Raw genomic sequence first — 15,349 nt, forward strand, 5'->3', positions numbered from 1 at the left:
ATTGAATATTTTCTTTTTTTTTATTTGGTGCACTTACTACTTTTAATATCAAACGCCATTTATCTTTTTTATAACTAACAGAAAATATCTTTTATACTCTAAAAAGGTGCTTTAAACAAATACTAAACGTCATTTCTCATTTTTATAACTAACAAACATTTCTTCTGGAAATTCCTGTAAGATATTCCATGCGTATATCACCGTGGATTAATTTCTCTTTCATTCTTATATAGCAGGGAATGATTACAAACAGCCTATGACAAACAAAATTTTCACTTACATTAACTGGTAGGGAGACACAAAGGTTACTAGAGTAATACAAAATTTACATGCCTTAATAACGTAACTGATTAAAGACAAGGGCAACAAACCTAAGAAACCTTAAAACGACGTCTATAACAGAGACCTAACATAATTCCATCAATATATATGGTGCCAGCTTAAAAAAGTTCACGACACTCCAATGTCAAAGTAGAATTTTACATAAGCAAGAACAAGAAAGGGTATCATATAATATCATATGCTTCTTTTTGTATCAATAACATTGTGCTAATTGCGACTTCTGCACTTTTCCATGGCTCTAGGTGCTGCAAGAATCAGAATATAGACAAGTGTGACAATTTAATTAGTACACTATGCAACGCATTTAAGTTAGTGGAATGCAACAGTCTTATACATTAAAACCATGATTCTATATTCCAATTTGGATAGTGTTGATGAGTTTTCACAATTCAACAGGTAGATGTAAACGAAGGAAAGTAGAGATTGCAAAAGAATTTGGCCCTACCTAACCCAATTGCTTCGGAACTCTTCATTATCCTCAACCTCTTGCAAGAGTCAGTGAACATCCTGAAGCAAGCAACAACGATGAGATAATTCCTTTAGGAAATAATCACCAATATCATATGTCTAAAAACTACGAGGTTCTCCTAAAAATCAAAGCAGAAAAGATGAACTTACTCCCAAGGAACATCACCAACTAGCATCCAATCACCATCCTTGTCTTCATAGGTGAGCACGTATTCCGAGCTGTGGAGGAGATCCCTCAATTTGCTTTCGCTTGAATTATCTCGGCTAGAAACCCCATGAGAGCCGCATTGACCTGAACTTGTTAATAAAACATCATTAGAAGCTGTAACAAAAATGAAGATGGCAGTTACATAATTCAAATACAATTAACCATATAAGGAACCTCCCCAGTAGAGAATTATTAAAAAGTAATCATAGCACTCTTAGTGAAGCCAACTAGCTTGATCCTTTGTAATGAAAATATTAGTGTACTTAGGCGATATTACACTTACACACGACTTAATTCCCTTCATTGTACAAGTATACACTAACCTTGTATACAAATTCAATCCTCAAACAGACTAATTTACCGAAATACTTATGATCTTAATTCTGTAATGATAAACATAAGAAAAGGAGTGATAGTGTGTAGAGAAGAACTCACCGAGAGTAAAACAACTAAACATCTTTTCGAGTGCTGAAGAGAGGTCCCTATAGGAAGCATAATTGTTGAGATCCATTTTCCTCAAGTATGGGGCACCATCCATGCTGACTTTGACATAAAGGCAACCAGGCTTGGGTTCTGCATCAGCTTCATTCTTTTGAGGAGGCTGAGTTGCCATTGAGTTCTTCCTGAATGAACGGATTGGTGGCCATCCAACAACTTGTGCCCTGATTCACATACATAACAATAATAATCAATCAACTATATTATAGCATTATCATTATCATTATGATATGTGTTGTAATTGCAAGTTCAAAACAGCATAGTTAGCTAATAAATTGTTGACCACAGCAAGGAAAAATGAACATAGGAGGGTTTCAACTTTCAAGTTTCAAGTTTTCAACCAACTAACTAATTTGTAAACTTTTCCAAGCATGCCAAATTAGTAAAACATGAAAGGGGCAAATAAAATAGAGAAGAGGGTAGGATAGTACTTTGCAGCAGGAGCAGGAATAGGCTTTGAAGGTTGTGGAAGTGGAAGAGGGTCATTGTTGGTATTGTCAGAGGGAGGAGAGAACAAGGAAGCATCTTTGCCCAAAGCCAAGTCAGATCCAGCTTTTCCATTCCCAGAAAGAACCCACTTGCCATCAATGGCGTCCGAGAAACCCCTCTTTGCCCCCAAACTAGTACTCTTCACCGGTGACTCTGACCCTGGCAACCCAAGCCTCAACTCAGTTGCTTTCAGGTTCAACCCAATGCTTTCTTCCATTTCACCAACCTCTCCCAACCCTACATACCCCTTTTCTGCAGACATCAACACAACTCTTCTCTTTTGTTCGTAGCAGCGAGATTCTGAGACAAGCTTTTTGTGCTTGTGTGTGTAGAGACTAGAGAGCTTTGGACTTCTTTCTCTCTCTGTTTTGTACGTAAAACTCACTGCACTCTGTTTGGTTTATTTATGTTTGTGTTTGCGCTATGGAGTGTAAACCGTAAACTACAATAACTGCGACTTAACTAGTTGTATTTTTAAAATAGAATTGTAAAAGAATAAATTGAGAACACAATTATCATTATTATTTTATTATATATAAGAACGAGGATGTGGTTTACAAAAGAGAATAAGGAACTGTTTCTGCTTTTTACTTTTTCTTTTTTATAAATATAAAAATTCTTTGTTCTAAACTCTCTTCTTTTTTGTGTTTTTTTAAGGTTTAGTTAATATATGCTTTTAAAACATAAGTTAAGCTTACTATTAGTTTATAATAAATTTTTTTATTAATAACTTTAACATACATGTGTCATAGTTAAACTTTTTTTTTTCATTAGATTTGAGTGAATCTTTTTGTGGCCAATCACTCCGACAACCCACAGAAAGTACCCGGCATACTTTCTTTATTTTATTTTTTAACAATTAATGCCAATAATCCATTCATTAAGATGAATTTGCTTGGTCTAGGGCTTCATATTTTGCGCCAATGCACTAAATAAATTAACAAGAAAAAACACATAGTTTTGCTTGTTAATTTATTATAAACCGTTCAACACTCGATCAGAATTTTGCTTGTATAATATACGTTGTGGCTGATTCTGATAATAAATAAATAAAAATAAAAATATTTGCAAGACAATAAAAATTAGTCTAAATTAGCTTAAAATTATTTTATTTTATTTTTATTAATTATTTTTAAAATAAATACATAAAATAAATATATAATTTTAGATGTTATATACATATAATTATAAATATTAAATTAAATAAAATAATTTTAAGTTATTATCTCTTTATAATTTACTATAAATAAAATAACTTGTCAAAAAATAATTAATGCAACACATAACTATTAACTTTGTTATGATTTTTTTTTTGGTGACACTTTATTATGAATTTAAGAATATGTTATTATAGTTATAGAATAAAATAGACAGAATAATAAACTTGCAAAACAAATATAATGTGTGTTTAGATTAAAGTTTATAAATGCGAGTTTGTAGCAAATTAATTTTATAAATGTGATTTTAATAAAAAAGTGAATTAATGTTAACGTGATTTATATTTGATAATTTTGTATTAAAATCGATTAGAAAAAGTATAGGTAGATTTAGGTGTACGGATGGTTATCCTAATATTAAGATTTAGGTGGGTAATTTGGGAGTGTAGTGCATTTTTATTTTATTGAACCAATTTTAGAGTTTGTTGTTCACATTGTTCATAAAAGTCATTGTTTATCTAGCAAAATCTAATGAATTATAATAAAATGAGGAGGTAAATATCAAATTGGTGTTTGAAAGATTTTAAACTTGACAAAATAGTATCTAACTTTTGTTATTAACAAAATAGCCTTCGAAAGATTTTGAAAATTAAAAAAAACCATGAAAAGATAACGTCACCATAGATAAAAAATGTTGATGTGAAAAAAAATATTAAAAAAATATTTGTTTGTAAAGCATAGTTATAAAAAAAATTCAAGAATTCTGATAATTGTTCTTAATATTCTCTTATTACAAATAAGATTGAATAATAAAATTGATAAAAAAAAAAATTTTTTAATTAATTTTTTAATTTAACAATTAAAAACAAAAGTTATAATTTGTTGCTTTTGATGAATGAGAATTAAAACTCAATCATATTTACGTTTAGAAAAAATAAGATAGCCAAATAAAAAAATTTGACAATCAAAAAGATTGGAGGTGCTTTTTGTATTTTCAACGTTAAATCAAACACACTCTATGATAGTTGGAGATGGAAGGAGAGGAGAATGGGGGTGGAAACTGGAAAGAGGGAGCAAGGAATCGTAGAAAATGATGGAACGAAGTGTCTCACTAAAAAAGCCAAAAAATTAATTCATGTGGTTCATAAAAAGAAAATCAGTGTCCATAACACAACACGAGCTCAAGAATCCAGATTTTCTTGGCTTATATGTTGTTCTCTCTGCTTTTCTGGATTCTCGAGCAAATAAAAAAAAAAAGCTACACTTCAATTGGAGACAGCAAGATCCAACACAATCACCCTAACAATTTGGAATTACTAACCACACAGAGCATGGGCTGGAGCTGAAGTCACTCCTATTTCTTTTTCCAAACATGCTAAGATAAATACTAAAATTAATTAATATAGAATATATATTAAAATATAAAATTTATATTAAAAATAAATTAAATTATATATATAATAATTAATTTAATAGTTAATTTTTAATATAAATATAGTATTTTATTTTTTTAATCAATAATATTCAATTCGAGTTTTACTTATTAAAAGTTTATAGTAAAAATGTGTTGAAAGGAACATGTTTCTTGTGAAATATGAAGTATTTGAATATAAATGTCTCAAATAATTGGATGTTTAAATTGTTTGAATAATTTCTTTTTTTTGACAGAACTTTAAAGTGAATAATAATTTGTTTCGGAAAAAGTAGGAAGTGAGTTCTTTAAAAACTTATTTATTATTAGAGTGAATAAATAAATCAACAATTTTGGGATTTTACTTTTGTTACAATTTTACAAAAAAAAGTAATTAATCTAATTAAAAAAGAGAATATTGATATAAAATATAATAAATAATTAAAATTTATTTAATTTACAATGAGGATAATATTTTTTAGAGTAATTACCCAAATAAGTTTCTAAGAATTTTAAAAGCGACTATTTTAGTCCCAAAAAAAAAATCAATACATAAAAATATCTTTAAAGTTATACTCCGGTAGATAAATCAGTCTCCAGTCTATTTTTCGCCTGAGTAATTACCCAAATCAGTCTCCAAAAATTTTAAAATTAGACATTTTAGTCAAATTTTTTATTTTTATAAATTAAATAAATGTAATAATTATCGAAATAAATAATTTAAAAAATATTACTTTTACTTTTCCTAACACTTGAAATAAGTAAAAGTATACGTAAGTGCATTATTAAACTGTCCACTATTAATACAATTATTTTTTTTCTAACTATCCATTATTAATACTATTGCTTATTCCATTCAATTAAAACTTTAAAATTCTAATGATAATAATTAAAATTAAACATTCATTCCTATGTTTATAAAAACTTTTTTATATTTTTATCTCTTTTCCAATAATATTTTTTGTATAAAAATAATTCAAAATAATTAAAATTAATATTTGCATTATTGTTTATGTCCATTTTTTGTATATTATCATAATATAAAAATATTTTGTTTTATCTTTTTTATTTTAAAAACAATTTAAAAGTAGTTGAGCAGAATTTACGGTAGAATAGAAGTGAGAGATACGAAAATAGAGGAAGCGGTTGAGAATGGAATGCAACTTTCGAGGATGAATGAAGGGTTAATGTATTATTTTAAATAGACAATTTATCTTTTTTATTATTTAAAATATATTGTTTGTCTTTTTTATTATTTAAAATCGTTTATCTTTTTTATTATTTGAAATGTTTTATTTTTAAGAGTTTAGTCTAATTTAAATTATTAATATTTTTTATTATTTTCAAAAATTATATTTAATTATTTATATATACATATATCTCGTTTGCACTGAAAGTGAGATAATTTTTCATGTAGAGATATGTGAAATGTTTCGATTTTCATATATCTTGTTTACGGTGTAAGCGAGATACATGAAAAATTATCTCGTTTTCAATATAAACGAGATATATGTATATATAAATAATTAAATATAATTTTTGAAAATAATAAAAAATATTAATAATTTTAATTGGACCAAACTCTTCAAAATGAAATGTTTGAAATGATAAGAAAGATAGACGATTTTAAATAATAGAAAAGACAAATAGTGCATTTTAAATAATAGAAAAGATGAACTATTAAAATAATACATTAACTCTTTATTCATCCTTGGATATTTATTTTGGTAAATATTTTTTAAATTATTTATTTCAGTAATTATTATAATTATTTTATTTATTAAAATACAAAATTCTATTTTAGTCCCCAAGAAAAATTAATACACATATCAATCCCTAATATTTTTCTCTGTCAGACATAACAGTTCCTCGTCTATTTTTCGACGTAAACAAATATTATTTTCTCTATGTATTTGTTTTTATTTTTAATTATATATACTTTCTCAAATTAATAATTTTGTTAATTTTACACAATTATTAAAATGAATATTAAATTTTTTGAATAAATATAAATTTAAAACTAAAAAGTATTTTTATTAATCCTAATATATTTTTTTTGCCCATAATTATATCATATTTATTAATATTTTTTAAATAAATACTTACACAATATATATATATATATATATATATAAACTAATTAATTATTGAGTTATTGAAATATAAAATAAATAGTAAATTTAATATACAAACAAAATTAAAAATTATAGGTTTAATTACTCTATTGGTCCCTATAGTTTTACAAAATTTTCAATTAGGTCCCTATCTTTTTTTTCCTTTTAATTAGGTTCCTGCACCAATTTTTTTTAATTGGGTTCCTATACTTTTTTTTTTCTTTTAATTGAGTCCCTACACCAAATTTTTTTTTAATTAGGTCCCTATACAATTAAACCAATTACTAGCAAGAATGACCTAATTGAAAAAAAATTGGTACAGGACCCAATTAAAAAGAAAAAAAGTATTGGGAGCTAATTGAAAATTTTGCAAAATTATAAGGACCAACAGAATAATTAAACTAAAATTATATATATTGTCACTCAATAATAATAATAATAATAATAATAATAATAATAATAATAATAATGTTCAATAAAGTTAATATAGATTATTCTACAAGAAACTCAAAATTAATTCCATTTGATATTTTGGCCAATTTACATAAATAAATCAAATTGATTTCTAATTTACGTAATTATAACTTTCTGAAACAGGTTACATCTTTCTGCTTTTTTTAATCTATGTAAACCGTTACAGGGTGTAAAGATTTACAATATGCATGTAATCCACTACAGGGTATAGCGGATTACCTTGAAATGTATGCAAAGTAGAAACCCCTATAGGATATCCCGATTTCTGAAAGATCTGGGTCATGCATAAACTGTTATAAGGTCTAATAGTTTATGTGAAAACAGCGGTTACCCTAATCCACTAGAGGGTGTCGTGGTTTATGTGGAGCTTGGCTATAAAACCACGATAGCCAGCAACAGATTCTTCATTTGGTAGAAAGTGAAAACTTTTGTTTTGAGAGAGAAAGTTGTGGTTTGAGGGAGGGAGGAGGAGGCTACGAGAGAGTTTGAAAAATTTGGAGAGGTCATATTCGAGTGGGACCATGACGGACGAAAATTAGTTGTATCGGCTCAACGGCGTTGCTCACCTTGCTGAAGGCATCAATGAAAAGGTTAGTTTATTTTCTTTTAAATATTAGAATTTAGAATATAAAATCTGGTATTTAGGGTATATGAATTAGAATATGGAATGTAAGATTTATAGTTTAATATTTATAATTTAAGATTTAAAATTCAAAATTTAGACTTAAAAAATAAAAAATTGCATATTTCTCACTGATTTCAAGCACTTTATAGAGAATGATTGATCAGCTTGGGAGTGGTTTCAAAAATTATTCGACGAGCTACCGCCACCGACTAAGGTCAAGCAGATGACAGTCCATTTTACATGGTTCTATGAGAGGTTTCGAGTGCTACTAGCTGATGCAAGTGATGATACTATTCGCATATATGCACATGCATACATCATGATGCTGTTATCCACCCAGTTGTTTGGTGACAATAATGCGAATCGGGTTCACCTTCGGTGGTTGCCATTTATAGTAAAGCTTGATGAGATGGGAAGTTATAGCTCGGGTTCAACTGCATTGGCATGGTTGTATAGATGCATGTGTCGGGTGGCCAACAAAAATGTCACCAAGTTGGCTAATCCTCTTCAACTACTACAGTCATGGATCTTCTGGCGGTTCTCCACGTTGAGACCGCATGGGTTTGACGATTTTACTTTTCTATTAGCATTCAGTTATCGTTTAATGCACAGAACGTATAATTTATTTGTGTCAAGTTATTAACCTTTTAGATCCCATATTAAATTTTGATTTTACATTATTCTTCGTTAGGTGGATGACTTATTTACCAACATCTCATGCCAAGGAGCAATGACTTATTCAGCTTCGCCTTGCATTCGACCGATTAGGTGGTCGAGATGTAAGTTATTTGTGTGTGGTTGGATGTTTCATTATTAGATCACCGACCTCTCTATATATAGTGTTCTAACCATAGATCCTGTTGTCCTTTTCAGTTTTGTGTGGGAGACTTATGCTGCGCTTGACGTACTTGTCGTGGTTCATCCAAAGATACTTATTGAGGAGCACTGTAGGTTATGGTGGGTGGTTACCAGCTTGATATATTTTGCTATGATTGAGTGGCATCAAGTTGATAGGGTGGTCTCACAGCTCGACGACGTACAACATGTACCTGAGCCAGCCCTGAATATAGACGAGCTTCATGCGAAGAATGGTAAGGGTGGAGATAGGTGGTTTCCCTCTTATTTTCAGACATGGCATCTGCATTGGATCAATAGAGTTGATTCCGTCCTGAGTATCCAAAGAGTTGCTGACCCAGGTCCATCCGCAAAGTACTTAGACTTGTGGCACCGAGTGGCGCACATGATTCTGTCATCGGATGCCGTATTCGATGATCCTAGGCCAGTCAAAATTTCGATCGATGCCTTTCACAGAGGATCCTCGCATGCGCCTGCTAGGATGCAAGTGCCGAACGTGCCTAATAATAGGCATGTGGAGTGGCGATGACGCATTGGTACATGGACTACTAATCGGGAGTGGCGCTGAAATTGAGGGAGAAATTAGCTGCAACATGACGAATGCAGAATGCTCGATATGCATGATAAGGTACCCAACCACTATTAGGTGCCTCCAATGCAGCCTTGATGCCATTTTTTCTATCAGAGATCACCAGAATACCCTCTTATGGAGTCACATGTTGTCACAAGTTGGTAAGAAAAAAAGACCATGACTCTGAATTCTCCCCTTCCACAAATGCAAACGCAATGGACAAGATATTCGAGTTTTCATCTTACGCGCTAGCCAAAAGAAAAGTATGTCCATACTTGCCATGCAAGTGAACCATCGATGTTGACCAGTGGGTTGCAATGTCGAAATGCTTCAACACTAGGAGGAAATGTCCAAAAAATACTATGAAAATACACGGTAGATGGATCAACCTGATCAACAACTTTAACCCAAGAAGTCTTCAACAATGCAATGGTTCTTTCCATGGTGGACTGCACACCAAGTATCCAACAGGGCAACTCGCTATAAGACTCTTTCCTAGTCTCCACATATATGTGCTGTTGCCTTCTGCTTTGCCAGTCAAACCTTCCTGTAAGTAGGCCTGAATCCATAGATTGCTTATGTAGCTTGTCGCAACACCTTTATCGTAACTGTAGCATCGACTTTAACCAATGGAAAAATCCTCACACAAATGACATGATAATCAAGCTGCCAATGATCAGTTAAAATCGATGTAGCCAAGCAAGTGTGAGGTCCGTTGTACCTTCTAACCTCCTAGGTACCCTTTCGTTGCCGAAGTGTGATGCGAATCAACCACGCGCAACCTTTACCAAACTCCTTGCATCTCCCATGGTACTTAAAATGATCTGACTCTACTACCCTGTACTCAACTTCACAATGGATGTTATAATCCTTTACACTCAACACATCTTCCTCTTTACTCTGAAAAGATTGGCCAATCTGAAATTTAGTAGGAGCGGTTCCATCATGCAATCCTTGACCCCCAAAGGTAGGATCTACGTCCGGCTGTTGGTTGATGGCTTCCAAGTTCAAGGTTGAGAAATGTGGAGGATGTTGCTGTGTGCCAAAACTTGATGGGCCATGCTGTATAGGTGGATTTCTCAGAGTATCCTCATCAATGTCCCCAACTATGTCAACAGGCTCTTCGTCCAAATCATCCTCTCGCATCGCATTTTCAACTTGATCCAGTTCACCCTCACCTGCAAAATTAGGAATTAGACGAGGTGCACTAGCCATCCCAAGTGCAACAGATGGAGGTTCAACCAACGGAATCGCAGGTGCAACCACAGGTATCAATGTAGAAGCACCTCCCAACGAAGTCGACTGAGGATTCAGAGCTTATGCCGTAGAACTGTCGACATCATCTTCCAACTCGGCATACAACTCGTGTATTCTCACTTCTAAATAAATTCCCCGAAAATGAAACAAAACCTGCATATCTGCGTCGGACCCTATCACAAATGTATCATACTTCACACTAGTTGACACAACAGTAATAGGAATCTTGTAAAACAACTTTTTCACCCACTTGATCCCACACACCCCAAGCTTTTGTAATATATTGATTTTTATCTCTGACAAAGTATTCGATGACCAGATAAAAACACTCAGTTGTTCTCTATCAGTAAACTTAACATTGTCTCTTTTACTTTTTTGACTTTTTCCAGAGCAATGCACTAGAGTTACGAAACTCTCCTCACTATCCATTATGAAAAATGACACTCTACTTTTTCACAATTGCCTTCCACTGGTATATATAGAGAATCCACGTACACATAATCTGCTATAGGGTGCAGCGGATTACGCTACACCTTATTTCTACATAAACCGCTGGACCCTATGGCGATTTATGCATGCCTTAGATCCTTTAGAAATCGCGACATCCTGTAGCGATTTTTGCTTTGCACACATTTCAATGTAATCCGCTACACCTTGTGGTGGATTACGTGTATATTGTAAAAGATTAAAAAGAAGTACAAAGACGTAACATGTTTTAGAAAGTTGTAATTGCATAAATTCGAAACCATATTTATTTGTTTATGTAACTTGCCATGGTATTTTTATATTTAATATAACTTAGTTTGATGTGATAGCTAGAAATGAAGTGTAATCGAAGTTATTCTTCTATTTTCACTTGAATCTCGACTTGATCACCAAATTATCAATTAATTCAAAAAGCTAACTGAATTTTTACTTCATAATTAGACTAACTTAACATACACATACATCCATATGGCACATACATATATTTTTTTTATTTATAACATGTGCAAAAACCATGTTAACAAAAAACAAGTGTGTCAAATTTGCATTCTCCATTAGTGAGTTACGTCGAAAAATGGATGGTGGACTGTTATGTATAATAGAGAAAAACATTGGAAATTGATCTGTATATTAATTTTTTTTTGGAGACTAAAATATCTGTCTTTTAAATTTTTGGGAACTGATTTGGGTAATTACTCTGCCGAAAAATAGACTAAAGACTAATTTGTCTGCTGAAATAAAACTTTAAAGATGTTAATGTGTATTAATTATTTTGGAGAACTAAAATATCTATTTTTAAAATTTTTGAGAACTGATTTAAAAAATTACTCTATTTTTTATTTAATAAAAGGCCTCTAAGGAGTTTTAAATTTCTTATTACTTCTTACATATTTTAGTATTAATCTTCTTGCAATAATCAAAGGAATGGGAAAGCTCCTATATGCCAAAAAAAAAGGACTAGTGGGAGACAAAACGCCGTTACGTTTAGATTAATCCGCCACAAAAAAGGGTCTGGTGGGAGACAAAAAGCCGTTACGCTGAGATTAATTGTGTAAAAGTAATTAAGTGAGAAAGAACTTAACCAATCCACTAATAAAATTCCGATCCCATTTTTCAATAGAAGAAAAGTGAATTTCTATGCCGTAGAAATATACAAAGGATTAAGCAACACTGGCATGCTCCGTGTCATATCGCTTGTAGTTATCCAAGATGCTTAGACTGATATCAAATTAGGTTTAATTATTCCGGTGGATTTTATAATTTTACAAAATTTTTAATTAGGTTTTTGTATTTTTTAATTGAATTTTTGTATTAATTTTTTAATTGAGTTTTTATATTTTTTTATTTGGATCTTTACATTAATTTTTTTAATTGGATTCTTATAAAATTAAGTCAATTACTGGCAAGAAGGACCTAATTAAAAAAAAATTTGATGCAGGAACCCAATTTAAAAAAAAAATATAAAAATTTAATTAAAAAATTTGCAAAATTATAAGAACCAATAAAGTAATTAAACCATTAAATTAAATAGTAGTACAGTTTTCCTAAGTTATAAAAAATTATTTTTTTATTATTCTAATTTTTTCAATTTTTAAAATAAAAAATAAAAAAATTGGCTTAATTTGTTTATATTATAGTTAATTCTCTAAATTTTTTTTATAGTAGTAATGTAAAAATTTACTATCAATATCAATATAGTTAAAAATGAGCAATACAAGGTTAATCTCAAAGAGCAAACAACAAAAAGGGGAAAAAGAGAAAGACCTGTAAGAACAAACAAAGTTAAAATTTATCCTTTGGTGAAATAATAATAGTAGGGGTGTATATGGGTTAGACTATACTGGGATTGGCTTAATTTAGGTCTGATCCAAAATATAAATCGGGTCTAATTTTTAGATTCTAATCCGATCCTAAATTCGATGAAATTTATGCATCTTCGAACCGGGTAAAAATTGGGTAAAAACCGGATCTTTAGTATGTAAAAATCACCTAATCTCTAACCATTATTTCACAATTCACGTAGTAAAATTCACTTAAAAAAATATAACAAGAACCAATCATTCTCTAAAATTAAAATATAATCATAATTAATACTAATATTGTCTAATAGCACCAAATATTTAAATCAATATAAATAACACAATATTATGCATTTTAAATATAAAACATTAACTTATAATCTTATAATGACTAATAACACAAAATATTAAAGTTTACAATATTTAAATTCCACATAAAAATAGCCATCATTCATCACTAATAACACAAAATATTAATTGTGTATAATAACTAGGCCACCGGACCGAATTCGAGTGATCCGAACTATGACCTGAATCCGACCCGAAATAATGACCGAATCTATTTTTAAGATTCTTATCCAGTTCTAAACCCAATAAAATCACACTAAATTAGCCCCTAAAGTGTCCGAGACCAGGTCGAGTCTTTGCGCCGAGCCAGACCATATACACCCGTACTATATAGTATCTAAGTTCTTAGAGAAAAAAGATTGCAAATACATAAAAACATAACTTTTAACCCATTACTCTTGTATTGTGAATTCAGACGTAATTTAATCGTCTTAATATAATTAAAAATTTATCTATCTTATATATTTTAAAATTATAAATTAAATTTTTTTAAGTATAAAAAATTTAAATTTTAATATATTTATTTTATATTTATTAAATAAAAACATTTTAAAATTTTTTATTAATAGTAAATTTAATATGCAATTTAAAAATAGATATTAACTAAATTCAATAATTAATATATAATAATAATAGTTCAAAAGTCAAGGACACATGCACCAAAAAATGGAGATAGGTTACATTGATTTTAATTAATACTAATAATGAGAGCATTTGTATATGTTGTCTCCTGACACCGTGACAAATGAGCCTCCACTTACCATATTTTTCACACAAACCACAGTTGGTTTTCAATTTTAAACAATCTTACTTCGAACTTCCTGATATACTACTATATTTTTAATTAATATTAATTGAACTATCATATATAGCGAATTTACACGATTGCAGAACTAGTTAGACTATCTTTATTGACAGGGACAGGGACCAGTATTTAATAATTAATTTTATATAAAAATAATGACTGACAATATTCAATATTGTGTTTTATATATACGTGTGTGTACAGAACATATTCTGATTTCTATTGTTATTTAAATGTAGAATGAAGTTCAAATCTAACATTATTAAGGGAGAGAGAGAGATAAAGAGACATCAGGCCAAATAAACAAAAAGTTACATTTGCCAAAGGCAAGTGCTCAAAGAGGGAATGATGACCAAGGGTCACTACGATAAATGAGTTTTAAACACGTACAAATTTGTAACCTTTTAAAACCATTTTAGTAAATGATTTTAGACAATAATTTTTTATAGTGTTACTATAAAATTTAATTTTTTATTATTTTATTACAATAAAATAAAATCGTTTTCTTTGACTTTTAAAAAATAATTTTATAATTATTACAATATTTTTTTATTAAGTAAAATTTTTTAATATTATTTAAATAACTATACAAAAAATAAGTATAGAAACTAACTTTTAAGAATACTTAATTTATAATACACATAAAAATTATTGTCAAAATTTACTACATTTTAAAATTATTTTATTAGATAATCTTAGACAATAATTTTTTCAGTTGCTGTTAAAGTTTAACTTTTCATTATTTTATAATAACAAAATAAAACCGTTTTATTTAACTATTTTAAAGAACGATTTTATAACCGTTACAACAATTTTTTTTATCAAGCATTTTTCTAATATTGTTCAAATAATTATATAAAAAGCACGCATAAAAATTCTTCTCTAAGAATACTTAACTTATAGTACACATAAAAATCATCTCCTAAAAATACTTAACATATAATATACATAAAATTATTCCTTTCAAATATAATATTTATTTTTAATTTTTGACAAAATAATTGTAAAAAATATCTAAATTATATTAATATTTAAAATAATTATCTAATAAAAAAATCTAATTATAATATTATATTACTTTAATATATTATTATTGTTAAAAGCTTTTCACTAATAAAAACACTTACTACTTTTTTTTAATATTAAACACATACGTTATGCATTAACTTCACCTTCTTACGTAGAAGTTAGAACGTTCTATTTAATTTTTTTCTTCCATGATTCCTGTCTTTTGTTATTTTTTTTAATTTTTGATAGACTACAACGGTGTAAAATCGTTGTCTATTCTGTTATAGTTCTAAACCATTACATAATGATAAATAATGATAAAAATCATTTTTTAAAAATTGTTGTCTATTACGATAACAAAGAACAATAGTTTTCTTTGTTGCTGTTACTTTAGATAAAAAATCGTTACCTATTAATATATATATATATATATA

The 15,349-nt window shown here is 29.3% G+C and overlaps 2 protein-coding genes across 2 annotated transcripts; both read right to left on the reverse strand.

Annotated features, from left to right (window-relative positions):
- Positions 1-203: 203 nt before the first annotated feature.
- On the reverse strand, positions 204-2,474 carry LOC130970468 (auxin-responsive protein IAA27-like). Its single transcript, XM_057896560.1, has 5 exons — positions 1,948-2,474; positions 1,454-1,680; positions 961-1,102; positions 788-849; positions 204-587 (listed from the first exon to the last, which is right to left on the reverse strand). Exons 1-5 carry the CDS (start codon positions 2,265-2,267, stop codon positions 550-552), a joined length of 789 nt encoding a protein of 262 aa, XP_057752543.1. The 5' UTR covers positions 2,268-2,474; the 3' UTR covers positions 204-549.
- Positions 2,475-9,944: 7,470 nt separating this feature from the next.
- Positions 9,945-10,898, reverse strand: LOC130965939 (uncharacterized). Its single transcript, XM_057890695.1, has 2 exons — positions 10,623-10,898; positions 9,945-10,514 (listed from the first exon to the last, which is right to left on the reverse strand). Exons 1-2 carry the CDS (start codon positions 10,896-10,898, stop codon positions 9,945-9,947), a joined length of 846 nt encoding a protein of 281 aa, XP_057746678.1.
- Between the last annotated feature and the right edge of the window lie 4,451 nt (positions 10,899-15,349).

The sequence above is a fragment of the Arachis stenosperma genome, chromosome 3 (assembly GCF_014773155.1).
Source record: "Arachis stenosperma cultivar V10309 chromosome 3, arast.V10309.gnm1.PFL2, whole genome shotgun sequence".
Classification (NCBI taxonomy): domain Eukaryota; kingdom Viridiplantae; phylum Streptophyta; class Magnoliopsida; order Fabales; family Fabaceae; genus Arachis; species Arachis stenosperma.